This window comes from Trypanosoma brucei, chromosome 10, assembly GCF_000002445.2.
Source record: "Trypanosoma brucei brucei TREU927 chromosome 10, whole genome shotgun sequence".
Lineage (NCBI taxonomy): Eukaryota > Euglenozoa > Kinetoplastea > Trypanosomatida > Trypanosomatidae > Trypanosoma > Trypanosoma brucei.
In genome coordinates this window covers 3,733,325-3,752,828 of record NC_007283.1, presented here as the reverse complement: position 1 = coordinate 3,752,828, position 19,504 = coordinate 3,733,325, and the positions used below count along the sequence as shown (strand labels likewise).

Genomic DNA, 19,504 nt, shown 5'->3' with positions numbered 1-19,504 from the left:
CGACCGATTTCATTTGTAGGGGTGTTACGCTGGTGGTTGCTGTACTTGGAAGTTTTTTACATTGACGTTTGTCCCAGCTTCTCATCAACACAGGTGTTTTTTTCGCAACTATAATATTTGTTTCCGACGGCTATGTCGTCCACCGCTGCATAAAACACACGCTCTTCGAAGGTATCTACGGTGCGCCAGATCAGAAACGCACAATCACCGATCAGGAAGTAGATGAAGTACTGGCTGTCATGACCAACATATGAACCGAAGGAGCGTCCTACAACACAGTGGAAACGTGATCCGTATTTGCTATTGAGTTCGCGCGTGATGAACTGTGCCATCGCGGTCTGCTCATTCAGCCCCATGACGTGTAGTGCATGCGCGGCACAGTCAATGCAGTCTTGCTGCAATTCTCGAGACATTGCCGAGTCCTTTACTATAGCGGTGGTGCCCGCCATGTCTATTGTGGTAATTATCGCTCCCTTGTCTACTTATCTAAAGGTTTGTTGACCTCGCTTTAAGCCCCCACAACCCGCAATGGAGAGCCAAAAATAGACCTAAAATCGTAAAAATATTACCGGTAGTAGACAGACGACACAAGGACCACAGGGGAACTACCACAGCTAAAACAAGATTTCCAAAGAAAGTCAGAAAAGTGCCCCTATCTACTTTTTGTTCTTTCCTAGAAGATGCTTACAGTGGGAGTTGCGCAGGGAGGAAGTAGAGGGGAGAGATCACATTAAGTGCCTGTGGTGCAAGAACTCCAGTAATCAGGATGATCCGTGACTACTTGTGCGTGTATGCCGCACCGCTCCACACAATGGGAGGGGCATCTATGCAAATTTGTATATCAAGACACTTTTACTGCTGTCATTCCCCCCTTTCCCCTCCTGTTTGCTGCGCCCCATATCCTCCTCACCTCTTTCACGCGGTGGAAGTTACTTCAAAATGTATTACACGATATGAGACAAAGGCTCAAAGACGAAATGAGTCCAGGAACAAGCAAGGAATGCACTGGAAAGGGAGGAGGGAGTAGAAAGTATAACAAATACCTATGGGGATCAAAAATCTATATTTCACGAGAAGTTACGGCCCCGAAGAACTTCACCTGGCTGGCAATAAAGTCTCCCAAGGTGTCTACCTTCAGCCAAACACTTTTCGCGCGAAACGGAATTCGAAACACTAACGGGGACTTTTTTGTAACTACTCCTTTCTCTCCATTAGACATCCCTTCTCGCACTGGATCAAGTTGGGTCGCCTCTGCGAGATCATCCAACAGAGTAGAGGGACAGCCATCCTCTCCGGTGGCACTCATTTGCACGGTCGCGGTGGTGGGTGAAGAAGTGTCTAATTGATACTGCCTCACACGAAAATACGTGGGTATGACCTCACCACACAAAATGTGAGGAATACGGTCCTCAGTTCGCTTCGGCCACATGTACGACTCCGCCAACTTCTCCATACGAGAGCCCTCACCTATACTCTCGTCGTCAAGGCCCAGACTAGTCCATTCAAAGTCCTTTCTGGTAAATGGAACACCATCGTCCCGTCGTGAACCGTTTCCCCGAAGGACGATTTTGGTATGGCGCTTTACAACCGTTTCCGACGCGGTTGTGTCCCCTGTTTCGCGTGATGCAGTTGAAGCACCAGCAGTTTTACGTGGAGCCCCATCGTTCTCCATGCTTTCAACTATATTGGCATTCATATCACTTCCGGTAAATTCCGGCATAGTTTTCGCCGCCTCCAGCGCTGCAAAAATTTCTTCCTGCTTCAATTTATCTTCTTTTCCTTCCTGGAGGAGGCGCTTCAGCTCCCATTTCCCGATGGTCTTCCCCTCGGGACCACAAACTTCCATGTGGCTGCGAAGAAATTTCCTCCTTTCATCGCGCCGTTGCCTGCGGCTCTCAGTGTTGAGGAGTAAGCCAATACGGGCAAAATCGGCAGCGCCAGCTCGCATGACGTCTGTTGGGATGGACAAAATGTTACCCAATCCTCTTGAGACCAATCGGTGCACATGATTACGAAACCCCCCTCCAGTACCAGTGCCTACCTTCCCATCTTCAACGCTAGTATCTAAAACCTGAACCAACGCGCTAGAATCTGACTCTTCCACTTCACTGGGCTCATCACCCGTAATGTACGCGCCTCTTCCAACACACAAGGTTCCGACATCATCCTCTTCGATTCCAGTCTTCGCATCATTCAGTTCAGACGGGACGCCATCCGCACCGTTTTTGTCGTCCGACTCCTTTGCGTCCACAGGAGGGTCAACATCTCGAGAGTGACTTCCTCTCGCCGCGGCATCGCCTTGATGTTGATTGGTGAATTTGCGCCGCTGAGTGAGCTGCCTCTCCAGTAAGTCGAGTTTGCTCTTTAGCCTAGGAATCAGTGTCAGGGAAAGGACAGCGGCTGTGTCAAGCTCCAAAAAGGCAAGGGGATACACCCGCTGAAGTTCTTCTTCGTGCTCCCTCTGCAATTTCGCTTCCTCGTTTTCAAACTGCTCTAAAACGAGTGCGAAGTCTTTCCCCTTGCCATGTTTCGCCAAACTTCCATGCGCCCTGTTAAAGTGCTCGCGGTCCACACCACATTGCTTTTCAAATACTGCACGGGAAGCGAAGGTCTCGCGTTCGTGGCGTTCCACAGAGTCATTATAAATCGACTGAAAATGCTCGATGGCACGGTTGAAAAGCTTCTGCGTTGTGATTTCACGTGGACGTTTACCACGAAAACACCCCGACTGCCGAGCATACCTTCCATTCATCTCACACACACTTGCGAGTTACCGTCCCTCCGCAGGTGGTATGTGATGTTTCAAACGTATCCTGCTGACGTAGATCGTTAAATCTGAGGTGCGGCGTGCCACGTACTTATATATATTTATACGTATATATGAATGCGAAGGTGCACACCAAAAATATAGTTGCGTGTACGCACGCGCGCTAACGTTTTAACCCTGGTGTCTACACCCGCGTATCAATGGGCGTGCTGTAGACAGCTTGGAAAATCAGAAAAAAAAAGCGGCTGGGGCTGAACGTGAGGGTACATTAGAAGAAGATGTAATTTGATGGTATGTAGCCGCTGATAAGTATCCCCACGGTTTGGCCGAGAAGAGGCGTCAATGAAGAACCCACATGCGCACACAGCCACACGCACATGCACATACTTACCTTTTGCATGCGTACGGAAGAAGGAACGGAGCCCACGGTGTACTGACATTCTTTTCCAATCACCTTTGCATTGCCAACGTACAAAACCAGAGGGATGCTCACGCGCCGCCTTTAAAGGGTGATACTGGTTTAGAAGAGCTGTGAAACCAGCAAACAAACAAGTACAAATAAACAACACTCCCACCCCCACAAACTGATATCGGGAGTGTAGGAAGGGGGAATGAAAACATGGCGTCATTTCAACGACAGAAAAGAAAACAGGTCATTATTCATCCAAGTAAGGGTAAGCAAAGGTATTCCTGATCAGCCAACTACAGTACAACATCAAAGGTGAAGGTTGGGGAAATTCCCGAAATACATGATAGAGTGTGGCTCACGCACGACAAAATATATACAAACAAACTACAAGGGAAAAAGGTGGATGCTTTACGGTTCTATCCCGTCACCACTCCGCCCTCCCTCCCGTGAAGACCTCCGCATCCTCTTTCGCTCACTGATCATTGCCTCCAGTTCCTTGATTCCATTGGTGACCATTGGCTTCAATGTACTGTCAATGAAAGAGAGCTTGGCCTTATATTTGCTTGTCCGAAAACGAAGTTCTGCGAGCTCTTCCTGCAGCTTTCGGCGCTGCTCTCGTTCTCTCCTCAGTTCCTCCTGCAACTCTGCTATTTGCATACATGCATCATCATGTATCACTTGCTGCTTGTGGGTCCGCCGTTGATGCAGCGCCGTTGTAAGCTTGCTAGCCTGCAGTAATAACGATGATTCACGCTGCTCCATAGACGAAACAGAGAAGGGCAAGTTCCTTGATAGTTCTCCAGTACCCATCCGCTCCTCCTGCTCTTCCTCCGCGAATGGAGATGTACGGTCAAGCCACCCTTCACGGGTGATACGCCCGCACAATGCCTGAAGCACATCCAGAAACCTTCTATACGCATCGTCTTTTCGAGTGTGTCGATGTGCAAGACACTTCCAACAAAGGCTTTGTTCAAATGTGGTCTTTCCAGCCACACGATAGCTCTCAGATTTGCCAAGGGTTCCCGGTTGCTGCGCTAGGTTGGATGCTAGCGTGTCAAAAATGTGTTTTGGAAGGTGGACGCCCGTGTGGTTGCTGGCGTGGGCACTTCCCTCGTCACGTGTCAGATCACGGCTTTCCGCAACATATACGGGATCTGCATCTTCTGATAATCCAGAAAGGAAGAGCCGGTACCCTAAAAGGAGAAGTTGCACCTCCAGTTTATTGATCATTTTCTCAACACGCTGTTCTGTCGATGTGGCGGCTGTTGTCGTCGACTTATCAACATTTTTTTTTCGCAGCAGCAGCGTCTCTGGCATACCGAGCGACTTCCTGTCTTCTTCCACGCGTCCTTCCTTCCATAAGGGCACTTCCCGTTGCGGTTCAGGTGAAGAAGAGGTGCGTGGTGGTGCGACCACATGGTGTCTAACGTAATGATCTATCGAATCATGGGTTTCCACCTCCGCTTCAATGAGGTCCCAATATGCGTGTGCCAACTCGTCGGTCCTTTTCATTGCACTCGCGGGTCCCTTGCAGTGTTCGTGAGATCCCTTCGCCCACCCCACCAGCCCACCGGAGATGTTCAGCCCCTCGCTGGCACTCACTTGCGAGCGCGGCAGTTGAGCAACGTTACCGCAGGGACGTTTTTTTTCTTCCTCCTCTTCCGTATGTCCTTCCCCAAGCAACGCGGCGCGAGCTGCACTGCAATTATACGTCGAGGATTCACCGGGCATATGTCTCGCGTGTGGTGTAAGGGGACTGTGTGCGTCGCCCGGCGTGCAGAACCGAGTACACCCTCGGCTCAGACCTGAGAGCTGGTTTCCCTTTGATGCAGCTTCTTCCACAACTCTCGAGTGTGCACTCATGTTCTTGTCTACATCGAATAAGAATCCATGTGAAGAACAGTCCTTATCACTTTGGTCATGGTTTACATGGGGAAAGTTATATGTTTGATACCCATCATACCCTCCAAAGACTGTGCGCTTGTGGAGACGATGCATTCCCGTTGCGGTGTGGGTTGTCTGCGGAGGCTCACTACTGGGGGAACCCAGCTCCACGTGATTCTCACAGCAATGTTTGCTCTTGCTGCAGATCCTATCACTGGGAGCGCCCGCATCACCGGGGGACGCGGCGAAATCGGTAGGACGCTCTCCTAACTCTGTGCACACAGGTTTCGTGGTATCATTAGGCTGAGGGATCGGAGCGGACCGTCTTTCCGGACTTTGCCGCATGCCGTGTTCACAAGAAAAAACGTTTTCCCGTTCCACCTTTTTTTTCTGGAAATATTGTCTGACTTCACTGATTGATCCAGAATTCTCAAAGCTGTTTCTTTCGCAGGGAGTGGCGCCCTGAGACTTTCCACCGGCTGTCACACGATGAACGAAGAAAAGAGCTTGACGCACTTGGGGGCGGTGATCCAGTCCCGAATTGACACAGCACACAACAATGCTTTTCCCAAGACTTGCGTCAACGCAGTCAACGGCAATGCTGGAGCCACATGACCCAAATAATGACGGGTTACAACTACTACAATGGGGAGATACCCCTGGTGAGTGCCGTTCGGCACCGCCGATGCACCCAGCACAATTGCCCGCCCCCACCCTCTTCGCCTCCGGGTTGTGGAGGTCCGAAGAATAGAGACCCCTTCCCACGTGACAAATGTAATGTGCAGTGGTATAGAAAAGATGACTTAGTAGCGGCGAAGCACACAACGACACCGAGGTCACCTCTGAGTGCGGGGGCTGTACCTCACCACCAAACCGATCACCGGATACCGACCCAACACGACCTGGTTCCCGGCCATGTACCGCCCCAGCGCTTGCAGGATCTTCCCCCTCCTCCACCTTTTTACGCCAACTTCCACATGCTTGGAGGACCCGTGCCAGTGAACGAGATTCTTCAGCATCACGCCTACCGCGAGCTGCCGCTACACTGTCTGGGAGAAGGATGATGTTGATCCGTGCTTCCTCCACAGAACCTTCTCTGCGCCTCTCCCGATGGCAGTGCTTATGTCCCCAGAGTGTAGCTCCATCCGCGGTTAATTCAACCGCGCCATGTGAGTGCCTGGAAATAAAGAAAGTAAGCACAAGTGTGCTTCGTAACGTATGGTCCTCCCTTTCCGCAAAGGTGCACAATGACCGTGGAGCCTCAGCCTGCTTAATAGCGCAAAGTATGCGCTGCGAAACGTTTTCTCCGTTACTAAGTCCCTCGCGCTTCGGCGGTACCCACAACCTTCCTTGCGTTTGGCTCTGCCTCGTGCGGTGAGGGCCGCTATACCCCTGCCTTACATCGTCGATATTCAGTACATCCCGCACACCCCATCGATGGTGCAAATCAACTAACGAGAATGAAACACTACAGCGATCACCACAACAGAAAGGGGAGGCAAAATCAACGTACTGCACTAAGGCTTGTCCGGTAGCCTTTGCTAGATGAATGAACAGACTTCGGCGATCCGTGGTCGACTGACTTCCGTAGACGAACACAGAGCGTGTCAAAGAGTAAAGCTCGTTTGAACAAACCCTGCACCACGGTCTTCCTTTTTCTGAAACTCGCGCGGGGTTACTGCTACGGGGGCATCCTGAGTGGCTCTTACGGATATCTTTTTCCTTCGCTGCCGAGTTTGCACACCCCCACCGGTAACAGAGGAAACAGCGCCACAATTCCTGGAGGAGTGGAGCCAGCTGCTTAGCGAAAATGCTACTGTGGTGGGGGCTGATGGAAATGTGGCCGAAACAAAACTGCACCTCATCCCCCTCGTCGTCGGTGTCGTCCACAGGGCCTCTGGAAAGGGGTTCCCGCTCTGACGGGTGCACGACTGGGATGAGGGAAACTTCACCTGTGTTTTCATTCGCCACAATGCACCTGTTGGGGCATCTCTGGTCGTGGCGTGCTTGTCCACGTGGAAGTGTTACATGCAGTGCAGTCAGCATTCAATGAAACCGAAGGGTAGCCATGCGATGACGATACAACCTACTCACTAGTTAACTACAAGAGAAGAGGGTATCGGAACGAATCCGAATTGATTAATTTTCTTTCCTTCCAGAGCTTTTACGACGTCGACTTCCCCGACCGATTGAACTGAGCTCACGTTTCACCGGAACACGTTGACCGGGTGACAGTGCACGCGCACCGTAAGATCAGGTGGCACTTCGCTGCAGAAAAGGCGAGAAACGGTTAAAAAGTGAAAACAACGGGTCAGTAGGTGGTTTGCACTCCTTGTCGATTGCGATGTATATAACAGCAAGCATAGGGAAAGTAAAAAGACCAAACAAGGACACACACTGGAGCAGAAAACGTAGCACAAGAGACAACAGATGAACCGGCTAATTCATGCGAATTGAAGCACTAACCCCCACAGTCACTGTGTTTTCAAAAAAAAAAAATTGGCCCTACAGACACCGGGCGAGAGAGCAAACAGATCAACGGACTCGGCGCATACTAGCAGTAGCAGAGTCACCAGTTACGGCAAAGGGGAAAACACGATACACATGTGCCCATTACTGCACAAACTTAGCACAGATTACTGAAACAACGGCACATAGAGGAGAAGTAGCGTCGACAAGCTAATTAGCACTATTGTCGTTGCTGTCCTTCTTAAAGTTAGAAAGAAACTTCATTGAAGACGCCGCTTCCGCCAGACGCTCACCAAATCCCTTTTCCAGTTGTGTCTTTTTAGCCGCGCTGGTCCGTGGCGGGTTTGGGGAGGCGCTCCGTTGCGCATTTCGGCCAACGACGTTGGTAAGATTACCAAAAATCTTCGACCCTTTACCGGAATTCGGTTGTTCACTTGTATTAATCGTGGCAGCACGGGCCACCTCGCGCTGACCGTCACGTCTCGTTACCTCCACAACCCCTCGTTTGGAAAGGGCAGCAATCCATGCCGGTATGTCCTCCCGCCGTCGTCCTTTCATTTCCACAAGGCGCACGAAGTTTTGAATGGATCTGTCCTCAGGTAACATAGCTTCATAGTACACATCAACGAATGCGTCCATGGTGGGGTCCACCTGTAATACATTCAGCGTGCGATTGAAGCGGTCAAACTCCCGCCGGACAAGTTTCAAATACCCGGAAACCTTTGACGGCTCGAAGCGCTCGGGATCATTATAGTTGGGGAGCTGAACGAACGTACGCTCCAGCGCTGACGAGTCAACCCGCATGAGGCCTACAGCGGTGCCACTCAACAGGCACTTTGATCGGTAAAATATTTCGGTATACAAAGGTACCACAGTAGCGGCTAATTTGTCGAGGAGAAACCGGAGGTTTGTTTGTGGGAGCAGTACCGCGCAAACTTCCATCATGTCGTGTAGGCTGGCAGTCATGGACCGTATATGAGGAGACTCATCGTGAACATCCAGGTGATCTTCGATGTTATTAGAGAGGCGCTCATTTCCATATTGTATGATGAGGGGAGTCATATTGGCTTCTATTCCCTTAACAATGGAAACTATGGCTTTGCTGTACAAAGCGGAGAATGTCTCCGACACTTGTTCGAAGCCCATCACCCGAGCCGGAACCTCGCCTCGGGTACAAACTTCGTCACCAAGACCTTTGCTGGTAGATTGACACAACTCCATTGTATTCGCAATAATACACGCGTGTCTTACATCCTGTCGAGTACAGGCAGGGTTGGGGATGAGTGACCCGACAGATTCTGCAAAGTGCAGGAGGTACTTCCGCCAAACCGCGGCCATATCCAGTAACACATCCTGCTGAGAGATACGCAACGCACGCTTCAGACTCTCCCTTATGAATAGGAAAAGGTCTGCCGAGAGGGGGATCGTCAGACCTACAGAACTGCCGGACTCCTCGCCCCATCCGTACACAGGCTCATTCTTTGCGGTGCTGCCCTCATTGTCACCCCCACCACCCTTCACGCTGTTTTCTGGCTCAATAAGAATGGGCTGAGATAACGCTTCACCCATGAGCCTGTCTTCGTTGTCTACAAAGAGCTTCATGTGATCCTTGAAGGATGACAGAATGATGCCATTATATCTGTACTGAGGCAATGCCTCTTTCCCGGGGAAGTCCCCTTTCCAAGCCATCATATGGGTTAGGTCACGCTCCACATCAATAGTTTTCTGCAGTACATAGGTGAGCACCACCACATCGACGTTTCCACTTGCTTCGCTCAGAAGCTGATCCAGGTCTGCCTTAGTGCGGAGGCAGAAGGTTAAGCACAACTCTTGTGGCACACACCAGCGAAGCGGAAACGCATTACGGAAAAGAGATTCATTCTGCTCAAGAAGCGTACGAATGTAAACATACCGTCGCTCGGTGCGTTCCAATTGAGCACTTTCTGTTCCCGGTTGAAACCGCTGTGTGTACGACTCCAACATGGTGGAAATGAAACTTTCACGGATAGCCCGAATGCTGTTGTTGCCCAGGAGGTCAATAACTGCGCTCGCCTCCGACAACTGTTTCTCGTCGAGCGACTCGACGTTAAGGCTTCCAAAAACCTTATAGCGAATACAGTAGTCGAGTTTCTCACATAGCACTGCCTGTTTATCGAAGAGTTGCTTAACTTTTGGTATATTCTTCAAAGAACTAAACGTGACTGAGTGTTTCTGCACCTCTGCCAACGCATCTCGGCACTGAATGAACTTACCACGCTCAAAGGCCGTGGAGAGGGTCTGCAGTTGCAGCATCCAAAGCTGCAGCGAGCGCAGCAAGTTGATGCCCGCTGTTAGGTTCGTTTTGGCTGTATCAAGTTGACGAATTTGATGACACAATTCATGTACGGTGTCCTCGCTCTTCGCTGCTTTCAACTTGATGTCTGAAACGCGTTCATAGAGTGCGGCAACAGCGGCCTTTGCGTTGCGAAGATCCTTATCGGCAGTCACTGCGTTCGCTGCCTGTGCCTCCACCGACCTCACCAATGAACACTCTGTTTCCCTCAATCGAGCTTCGCTGCTCTCGACAAATGCCGGAAGCTCCGACAAACTCGCCGCATCAGGGAAGGCCTTATTGATATAATTAACAGGATCGAAGTCGGGCCTATCAAAAGTGTCGGCGGAGGGGAAAGATTCCGCAAGCGCCCTCTCCACCACTTCGCTGAACCTCACAGACTGCATCGGTAGTACTCGGTATGTCGTTGTGTCTTCGCGTCCTCTGTCGTTGGCGGGAGGTGTCGAAACTTTCCCCTAACACGTCAATTAGCAATCTGCAGCGGATACAACTTGAGGAGACGCTTACCGAATTATGTTCCACGAAACGTGTGAATGAGCGCAACAGCAATCCCGTTTTTCTTTTTCTTCTTTTTTACCGTTTTGTTGTGCCACAATGTGGGGTGCGAGTCCCCTGTTCGAATAGAGAAAAGATGAAGAGATGGGAAGAAATTGTTGCCTTCACATACGAGTGCGTGCGCATGTATGTGACTTTATACACTTCTACACTTGTGGAATACAAAAATGAGCATACACGCCTCAATCGAACATAGTTCCCCATAAATGGGTGAATAGGCGAGAATAAGCCGTTTAACCTTCTTTCACAAATTTCATTCATATCCGCCGCTCGTCACACACACACATACACACGCAAAAAAAAAAGACACAACACGGTGGCACATGCATGAGAGCGTGCAAGCGGGATCCGGTGGAACTGAGTCCACACCGCCGGCAAGTGTCGAGCGCGGCACATTAATTACAATCGAAAAAAAAATAAGAAAACATAGCTGTTTCCATCTGTTCCACAACCTGGCGACCCAGGTGGGACATGCAATGTTGAAGGGTATAAGTTGTACTCGATTTCCGCACGCTGGCGGGGAGTAATGAAGACTGAACAAAAACAAGATAAACACCGTTACCACAACGGAATTTCCCCACGCCATTGACCTTGTTTCGGATTACAACTAATATTCACAACTCTTGAGCGCCGCTTATTTTCCCAACCGCTTCCGCTGCATTACAAAATCCTTTCGAGCCCCCCCCTCTAATGTGAACTTTACAAGCGCACGAATAATCCTAAACTAATATACCATGTACGCACTTGGTGTGAAGAAAAATTATGTAGAGAAAAAGAAATGATTAAGTACATGGAAATTATCAGATATTTTTTAAAAAACGAGAGTGTGAGCTAAGTAAGCTACACGAAAAGGACCGAAAACGCGAAGCTTGCCTCCTATTAAAAAAAAAACTTACCACTTTAAGGGCAGTAACCAGTTAGAGGGGAATGTGCGGAGAAACAAGGCGGGAGGGGATGAGACCACTTCCACGGTTTGAAAAGATTACTAAAAAGCTGTTGCAGCGCATTACTGCATTACAGTGAAAACCAGAGTGTAAGCAAGGCTCAGGCACTTCCCCACCTGTATTACCTTGACTAAGAACTGCTTTGTTTTTTTCTCCGTTTTCTGTTCCCTCACATTCCTCCTCCTTTACACACATCAAAGACGAAACGTCGTTGCACCTTCAGTGGTCCTTACACGAGTGCAAGTGCGGTAAAGCCCAGTTTGTGACACCGCCCTTTTCCATCCCCTGTGCCAGCTGTTACAACGAACCAAGGGTTTCGATAATGTTGCACAATAAAAAGAGGCACAACCTGCACGAATGAAGCGGAGTAAGTAGTGAAGCAGATTTGTCTGACCGTGTTGCCTTTCCCATCGGCGAAACCGAGTGGAGAACCTACGTACGTGACGGCTTCAGATCCCAGAAATTAGACCACCTTCGTACTCGTGCCTTTCGTATTAGCCGTTTCTGTTTCTGCAACTCAAGCCCCGGGAGGCCCATCTTCGCGTGTTACTCTGTCTCACCTTCAGTTCATTCCACTTCCTCTTCCCTCCCCCTTTCCATCTTAATGTTACGGCAGCGGTCCACAAGAAGAACTCACTTCCGGTTGGCGTAGTCTTCTGTCATACGGTTGACTTCACGCTGGACATGTTCCTTGTAGTCGGCGATGTCACCATCAAACTTGCGGCATTTCCCCTGGTCCACAATCCAAATTTCTTCGGCAATCTGCGCGATGAGGCGGAGATCGTGGGAAACCACCACCACAGCACCCTCAAAACTGTTAACCGCATCGGCCAAAGCGTCAATGGACTCAATATCAAGGTGGTTTGTTGGCTCGTCAAGAATCATCAAGTGAGGCGTTTTGAATGCCATCCAGGAAAAGACCACTCTTGACTTCTGGCCGTCCGAAAGGGTGTTCATGGGTGTCATCTGAAGCTTGCCGGATACACCAAATCGTCCGAGCGCGCTGCGCAGTATATTGGGGTCGGTCACCGTTGGGTACTCTTGTCCCATCCATTCTAGCGGCGAAAGGGACAAATCGATTTGATCCACGAAGTGCTGATGGAAACGAGCAATGATGCAGTGAGCATTCTTAGCAACATAACCAGTTGTGGGTTCCAGCTCACGGCACATTAGCTTTGTCAGGGTTGTCTTCCCTGCACCATTCGGTCCAACAAGACAGATACGTGATTCCATGTCTACTCCAAGTTCAAGGTCCTGGAAAAGAGGGTCACGCCCTGGGTAGGCAAAAGACACCTCTCGGAACTGAAGCATCGGCGGGGGAAGCGGTCCCGCGCAGGGGAACCAAAAGTTTACTTGCCTGTCTTTGGCCACATTTTCAGTGAGGCCACCACGTGTCATACGGGCAAGCGTCTTTTCCTTTGACTGGGCCTGCCGTGCAAGCTTTGCACTACCATGACCGAAACGGGCAATATACTCTTTCATGCTCTTAATCTGGTTCTGTTCCCACTGAAAGCGGCGCATCTGGTTACTCTCCTTTTCTGCACGCGTTATGCAGTACTGGTCGTAGTTTCCGTCGTAGTAATCGAGCTTCCCCCGGGCCATATGAGCCACCTTGGTGCAGACGCTATTCATGAAATCCTGCGAGTGGGATACCATGAAAAGAATTTTCTTGAACTTGGAGAGATAGTTCTCCAACCACACCACGGCCTCAATGTCGAGATGGTTCGTTGGTTCGTCAAGAAGAAGAACTGTTGGATTAATGAACAGCGCCTGAGCTAGGGAAATGCGCATACGCCACCCACCAGAAAATGACTTCGTCGGCCGTAACTGCATCTCTGGCGTAAAGCCAAGACCAAACAATATTTTCCCTGCGCGCGCTAGCGCAGTGTCGGCATCCAACTCATCCAGGCGCTTGTAAATGTCATCCATACGCTGCGTCACTACAGGATCCTCCTGATCTGCAAGCGCCAACTCCTCTATTTCTTTCTCCAGCAGCTCCTTTTCCTTGTCCACGGACACTACTGCGTCAATAGCTGACATATCGGATGCTTCGACCTCATGCGACACAAAATACCTATCAACATGTTTGGGAAACGGTATTTCGTGACAGCCAAGAACCTTCAACAAAGTTGACTTACCGCATCCATTAGGACCCACAAGACCATAACGGTGTCCCGCAACCAGGTTCAAGGTGGCATTCTCCAGAATATGAACTCCCTGGTAGCTAATATCGATTTTTTCCACAAGAATATCGCTCACACCGTCACGGAACACGGGATTCGCGAACGCCACCATCGCACCGGAGCTCTTTGGTTCCTCATCCGGAGCACCTGCGCCTTTCGCCACTGACGGATCCCCATCTTGTTCCTTTTTTTGCTGCTCAGCTGCCGCCGCCGCTGCAGCGGCTTCTTGCTTCTTTTTTAGGTACTTCGGTTTGGCCATCGGATATAATATATATTTTTAATATTTTAGCGAGGGCCAAACGCTTAATTATTTAGTTATTAGAAATAAAATCTTTTCCTTGCCACCTTGTATGTATGGTGAGTGTACTTTCCCCCTTTTTATAATTTTACCTTTCGTCTCACCTTTCCAATTCTTTTCCACAGTAAAAAAAAAATCAGAGAAAATTCAAGAAAATACTACCAGTTCACTCGACTAGACAAATTGCAAGCGGTAATACAAAATAATGACAGTAGTGAAATAGGGAAAGCGAAACTACCACCATGCGGAATAAAGTCAAAAACTACCGTGTGAGCCCCTTAAACCGCTTCGTTTTTCTTCTTCCGCTTGTAGATGGTTATTCGAGGTTTGGCAAGTGACGGTAGTACAAAAGATTATAAGAAGACGCAAGTTGCTCCATTCATTCCTCCGCACTTCCGCTCTGCTCCTTCATTCCCCACTTCATAAACACACCGCTTCTTCCTCTTACCACACTTGTTTTATTTTAGTTCATTTCCATTTGAATGCAGACACACAAAGCCACGTCATGGAATGTTTTAATGCGACGACTCAAAGACTCCAACACTCCCGTAACAGCAATGCCTTCACCACACTGTGTGACAATTCCGGGGTTTACGCTTTTTACCTGAGTTTCCCCACTGCTGTTTCCCCGTGGAGGGAGGGTGAGGGTTCGCTACGACGACGGGTCTGCTGTGGCCGTAGCCACTTTCCTCTTTTCCGCAAGCCGCCGCTTTTGTTCCTGCTCGATGGCGCGTAGGCGCTTCAGCTCCCGCTTCCTGCGCTCTGGCAAGTCCTTTATGTACGAGCGGTGTGACATTGGAATCCATCGTTCCGGGTCAATTCGGCTCTCCGCATTCTTTGGTGGCCTACGCATTGGACGCGCCCTGCGACCCGCTCGTTTCGCCTTCGGTCCACCATCGCCCTCCTCGTCATCCTCAACCACTCGCCGATACCCAAAGGATTCAATCCGCTGCCGCGAAGGTTGTTGAGCTTCGAGCTCTTTAATGAATGAGGAAGTTATCTTGCCTGACGGTGCGCCTGTTTTATTGTCAGCATCAGGTATACCCGCGATGCAAGACCGAGCGGCCTGCATGTCATAATACGAAAGACAGAGTGCCATGAGGGCGAGCACTTCCCTGTCCTGCTGGAGTGCTGCAGCAACCCTTTGTGCGTCCTGAATGACATCGACACCATCGGCATACAGCCCCCTAGCGGATAGGAACCGTACAGCCCATAATGTGATGGTCTTGACGACATCTACATTCTTCATTGCAGCCCCAGCATACTCTTTCAGAAGTTGCTTTCCACCAGAAATGTCACCCAATTGCACCTTCCACGTGAACAGCGTCATAAGGGTGCACGGCCTCCGCTGTATATCATCGGCGGCGGAGGAAAGTGACTCGATGGCACGTTCCAAGTCGCTGTTATCAAGGAATATCTGCGCTGCAATGAGAGGAAGCATTCGTCCCACCGCGGGCTTTCGCTGTTGCTGCTGCTGTTGCGCTGCTACGCTCTTTTTGTAGTTGTCCAAGTACTCGCTCACTGTTTTGTCCCCGGACTGTTTCTTCTTCTTTGTCTCACCGACTGCCAGAGCGAGTTTTAGTGCATGTGTGAGGTCTGCATCAGGGTAATCACTAGCAACCAACTCCACCTGCCGCTTGAATCTTGTAAAGTTTCCTGTGTTCAGTAGCAGCATCGCAATGTTGTAGTGGACCAGCAGCCGCTGACGTGATGTTAGGCGATTATTCACTGCTGGGTTTTGAGCTGACTTCAGTTTTCGGTAGGTGTCGAAGAAATCTTTGTGACGCTGAATAGCCGCCCAGTTAATGGAGGCGACGGCTAGAGTCACCTCCGATGGGGGACGATACTTCAGGACAAAGGTTAGCAGCGCCGCTGCCTTCTCCTCATGGTGGATAGCATGGTGCACAAATGCCATCTGCACCCATATGTTGGCCACGTCGTCGAAGAACGCGCGCTCTGGTGATCCCTTCGCATCTAATAATGCGCGGAGCTCGTCATCAACCTTCGAGCACACATCTTCGAAGGACCGCAGTTGGCTTTCCGGGTGTGCTCGAGCGCACACCATCTCCGCTTGCTTTAGCGTCTGTGTGGCAGCAGCATAGTCCTGCACCTCAAGCTGCGCTGTAGCTACGTTATACAACATATCCGCATTTTTAACATCAGCGGAGCGGACAATTGCCTGTGTCCGCTGAACGTCCATCGCTGTGCAGGCGGCAGTATAGTTTGTGAGCAATTCCGCCTTTTCCTGCTCGTCACGGAATCTTTCATTTTTAAGAAGTTCCTCGTATATGTTAGCGGCTTCTTCGAATTCTTCTAGGCGGTAGTGTGCTTGAGCAAGCAAATGTTGTGAAGGCACGTGATTTGCCGTGTGCGGGGCGCGGCTGAGAACCATTTGTGCCTGCCTGTCATCAAATAACCTATAGTGGCAATAGGCTTTGTGGAATGCGTACTCTTGCGACTTGTTGCCTAATGATGGATCGGTCGCAGCCAACTGTTCAAGTGTAGCCAGCGCGGCCGCGTGCTTGTCTTGATGAAGCAGACATACCACCTTGCAACGTAGCGCAAATGTATTTTTTGATCCCACAAAGAGTATCTTGTCAATGGCGGGGAGAATCTTCGACGGTTCCGCCCCGGTTTCAACCAGCCGCTCCAGTTGCCTCACGAACTTACTCACATCACTCATTATCCCAGTAAAGGGTAGTGTTGTGTGTCTGTTCTACTTCTTAGCTTACAACTGACTTACCTTAACTGTGTTATTAACAATAAAAAGCGTTGTTATTTCTCTTTTATTGCTCCCGTTTTGTACTCTTGTTCACACTTGATATGTGTGCAGAGTGACTTAGTGGGAGTGGAGGCATACGCATGAATAGGTGGAATGGTGAAGAGTTTATTAAAAATAATAATCTACAAAAGCCCGGAAAGGTTTGCAAATAGTTCAATCCCATTTAACGAGTACAAGAAAGCCCCACACCCATTAGCTTAAATATGTTGTTAGAACTCCTTGCTTATAACGAAAGTTTTGGGAGCACCCTTAACCAAATTTAGGAGTTTGTTGGGGGTGCGAGTAGCAAAAGGAGGATCCGCACCATACCATGCGACCTTCCCTATGCAAATATAAATGTGTTTACTTTCATATCGCGCCCACACTTCTTTCCCTCACCACAAGAACCAGATGAAGTTAAACGCTGCTTGAACGCCAGCGATCATTGGTAATGAAAGATCCCCAACGACTGGGCGCTACAACCTGCTCCGTATTAATGTACTTCATTGCCTCCAATTCTCTCCACTCCCGCCAGCGTGGGGAGCACCAGCGACTATAAGGCCAATCGCGATAAAACATTGCATAATGCGCCCCGAATCCCCGCTCCACCATGACGGCAAACATCCCCCACAACACATGATAGACACTCACCGTCCACAAAACGTTGTACCAATCTAAGTCTGCACTTATACGACCAAACGCAGTGGGTAAATATCTGTTCGCACAGCACCGACGAGTTCGGCGGTAATCCCACAACAGCAGGCGATAGCTGCGGCTCCAGCGTGGACCATGACGCCGGGACACAGCTGTCCAAGCAACTGTGAGTATACTCCACAACAAAATGTTAAGCCCCGCAGATTGCGTGTTTACCTGCCACAGAGTTTTTCTGTTTTTGCTCCATAACGCTTCCGATTGAATGATTTGATGTGTAAAAGTAATAGCCGCAAATGGCAACGGCACGAGAAGGTGCCGGTCCGCAAAACCAATGAAGCCGCGCCCATCAAATATACGTCCACGAATCATGATAAGATTACATGGGAGCACGATCAGAAAGAGTGCACCTCCAGTTACAGCAGCGCACCGAAGACCGCAGCATATGGAGCACTTGCGACGGGGCTCAAAATCGTTAAAGGGCTCGGGCTCATCCCTTGGGCGGGGCACTTGACCCAAGTTCATCTACAACAAACACAGGTCGTATGAATCCCCTACTGTCTGTCCGCGAACCTCTACCTCCTTATCAACTGCGGGGTCGCAAAACTGTTGATGAAAGGTAGTAGAGAGGGAGAGTTGAAAATAATAGCCTGCGGTTTCCTCAATCAAGTAGAAGTGTGCAAATACGTGTATATATATCCTTGTGTCTACGAAGCGGTGTATTCGTTACCCTGTTCGATAGATGAATTCACTCAAAAACATTCTACGGTGTACGCTATCCCGGATGCTCGATGAACCCACTCAAAAGGCTGTGTGGAGGGGCCCCGCAGAGGAGAGAAGTTTTGAGAGGACAAATCACAAACCAAGTGTGTAAGACGCTGTCGGAAAAATTAACCAGCAAATACAAACCAATGGATATCAAACAAACCGAGCAAAGAACAGTACAGAGCGTCACCGCTAGAAAGAAGCACAGTTAGTTTTGTTATTCTCATTATCTGAGTGGAGGCGTGTTACAGATGTCACCTCCAGCCACCACCACCCGTCCGTTGCTCACCGTGAGAATATGTAAGGAGCCAGCAAAAATATCGTCCACGTTATGTCACTCCCATTGTCATCCAACTTTCCCAAGCGCAAACGGAGCAGCCATACGGTCGGATCGCCGCACATCTAAATATTAATAATTCCACTGAGAGGATAAACAGAACTCAACCCTGCCACCCACTTCGATGAAGGGGGAGGGAAGAATAGACATCTGCCCCCTAAACTTCACTTCTCCTACCATATCAGATAGATAAACAGCAACGTGAGTGCAATACCGCCATATACAAGCCATGCATCAACTTTATTGCGCCGCAGGATTTGTAGAGTAGTTGAGTTAGAGACACCAAGGGACTCCAAAATATCCGCAACTCTGCTGTTGGTTGACTCCAAACTCCTTCCCTGATCCTGAAGAGCTTTCATCACAGAATTACTCTCATTGATCATCGCCTGGACTCTGGCTCGAGCGTACTGGAGAGATGCGCGCTCTCGCTCAGCGTGCTGAAGTGCCGAGACGTCATCATGAGTTCCATTGTTTCGTAGGGAGCCCATGAGCTGATCTACTTCGGACAAATACATGTTATGCTTTTCTGCCTTATGGTTCAAGCGTTGTAGTGAAGACTCAATAAGACTCAGCTCAGAGAGAAGTTGTTGGGCCGTGCGGCGTTGCAGGTTACTCACTCCTTGCTTCCCCACTACCCGTGTGTGAGGTACTGTGCCCTGCAATAAAGAGGGGGCGCCAACACCACCACTAACGGAATCAAGTTGGTAATCTACTCGACCATCTGAAAGACTACGGAGGATCCTCTGTGTCCTTTCTATACGCTCATTCAGTTCTTCACATGGCATTTCATGACCCTTTTCAGCCTCGCTAAGGTAATGGTTGAGCAGAGCAATGTCGCTCTTTACTTGACGCAGTTGATTCTCCGCTGATACCTCAACTCCATGCATACTGTCAAAGACTCGCACGCACGCCACTCCTACGCATTCTAGTGATAGCGCATTATATTTTTACGTAGCAATCCATTCATTTCCACGAACACATGCAAATAAGTATGATGGGAAAGGTTGTGGCAATGAACAGGGAGTGTGCAGGCATTACATACTATTCGCAAAGGCGATGCAAATGTGTCAGTAACGCACCAGAAGTGACGGAAGTGCGAGTGCGTAACTCAGCTTACCACAGAAATTGCGTGTTTACCCGTGTATCATC

At 49.6% G+C, this 19,504-nt stretch overlaps 9 protein-coding genes across 9 annotated transcripts, besides 1 other annotated feature; all 9 read right to left on the bottom strand.

Annotated features, from left to right (window-relative positions):
* Nucleotides 1-56: 56 nt before the first annotated feature.
* Nucleotides 57-449, bottom strand: Tb10.61.0770 (dynein light chain, putative; the record flags this gene model as incomplete). The annotated part of the gene is made up of 1 exon (XM_822936.1): nt 57-449. One exon carries the CDS (start codon nt 447-449, stop codon nt 57-59), a length of 393 nt encoding a protein of 130 aa, XP_828029.1.
* Nucleotides 450-1,060: 611 nt separating this feature from the next.
* On the bottom strand, nt 1,061-2,752 carry Tb10.61.0780 (hypothetical protein, conserved; the record flags this gene model as incomplete). Its single annotated transcript, XM_822935.1, has 1 exon — nt 1,061-2,752. The coding sequence occupies one exon, from the start codon at nt 2,750-2,752 to the stop codon at nt 1,061-1,063; it is 1,692 nt and encodes a 563-aa protein (XP_828028.1).
* Nucleotides 2,753-2,964: 212 nt separating this feature from the next.
* Nucleotides 2,965-3,396, bottom strand: Tb10.61.0790 (hypothetical protein, unlikely; the record flags this gene model as incomplete). The annotated part of the gene is made up of 1 exon (XM_822934.1): nt 2,965-3,396. One exon carries the CDS (start codon nt 3,394-3,396, stop codon nt 2,965-2,967), a length of 432 nt encoding a protein of 143 aa, XP_828027.1.
* A 188-nt stretch (nt 3,397-3,584) lies between these two features.
* Nucleotides 3,585-7,106, bottom strand: Tb10.61.0800 (hypothetical protein, conserved; the record flags this gene model as incomplete). Its single annotated transcript, XM_822933.1, has 1 exon — nt 3,585-7,106. One exon carries the CDS (start codon nt 7,104-7,106, stop codon nt 3,585-3,587), a length of 3,522 nt encoding a protein of 1,173 aa, XP_828026.1.
* A 633-nt stretch (nt 7,107-7,739) lies between these two features.
* On the bottom strand, nt 7,740-10,247 carry Tb10.61.0810 (hypothetical protein, conserved; the record flags this gene model as incomplete). Its single annotated transcript, XM_822932.1, has 1 exon — nt 7,740-10,247. The coding sequence occupies one exon, from the start codon at nt 10,245-10,247 to the stop codon at nt 7,740-7,742; it is 2,508 nt and encodes an 835-aa protein (XP_828025.1).
* Nucleotides 10,248-11,993: 1,746 nt separating this feature from the next.
* On the bottom strand, nt 11,994-13,802 carry Tb10.61.0840 (ABC transporter, putative; the record flags this gene model as incomplete). The annotated part of the gene is made up of 1 exon (XM_822931.1): nt 11,994-13,802. One exon carries the CDS (start codon nt 13,800-13,802, stop codon nt 11,994-11,996), a length of 1,809 nt encoding a protein of 602 aa, XP_828024.1.
* Nucleotides 13,803-13,805: 3 nt separating this feature from the next.
* Nucleotides 13,806-13,831: a sequence feature (AT_rich).
* Nucleotides 13,832-14,493: 662 nt separating this feature from the next.
* Tb10.61.0850 (signal recognition particle protein, putative) lies at nt 14,494-16,524 on the bottom strand (the record flags this gene model as incomplete). The annotated part of the gene is made up of 1 exon (XM_822930.1): nt 14,494-16,524. The coding sequence occupies one exon, from the start codon at nt 16,522-16,524 to the stop codon at nt 14,494-14,496; it is 2,031 nt and encodes a 676-aa protein (XP_828023.1).
* A 495-nt stretch (nt 16,525-17,019) lies between these two features.
* Tb10.61.0860 (hypothetical protein, conserved) lies at nt 17,020-17,625 on the bottom strand (the record flags this gene model as incomplete). The annotated part of the gene is made up of 1 exon (XM_822929.1): nt 17,020-17,625. One exon carries the CDS (start codon nt 17,623-17,625, stop codon nt 17,020-17,022), a length of 606 nt encoding a protein of 201 aa, XP_828022.1.
* Nucleotides 17,626-18,528: 903 nt separating this feature from the next.
* Nucleotides 18,529-19,242, bottom strand: Tb10.61.0870 (SNARE protein, putative; the record flags this gene model as incomplete). The annotated part of the gene is made up of 1 exon (XM_822928.1): nt 18,529-19,242. One exon carries the CDS (start codon nt 19,240-19,242, stop codon nt 18,529-18,531), a length of 714 nt encoding a protein of 237 aa, XP_828021.1.
* Nucleotides 19,243-19,504: the final 262 nt, after the last annotated feature.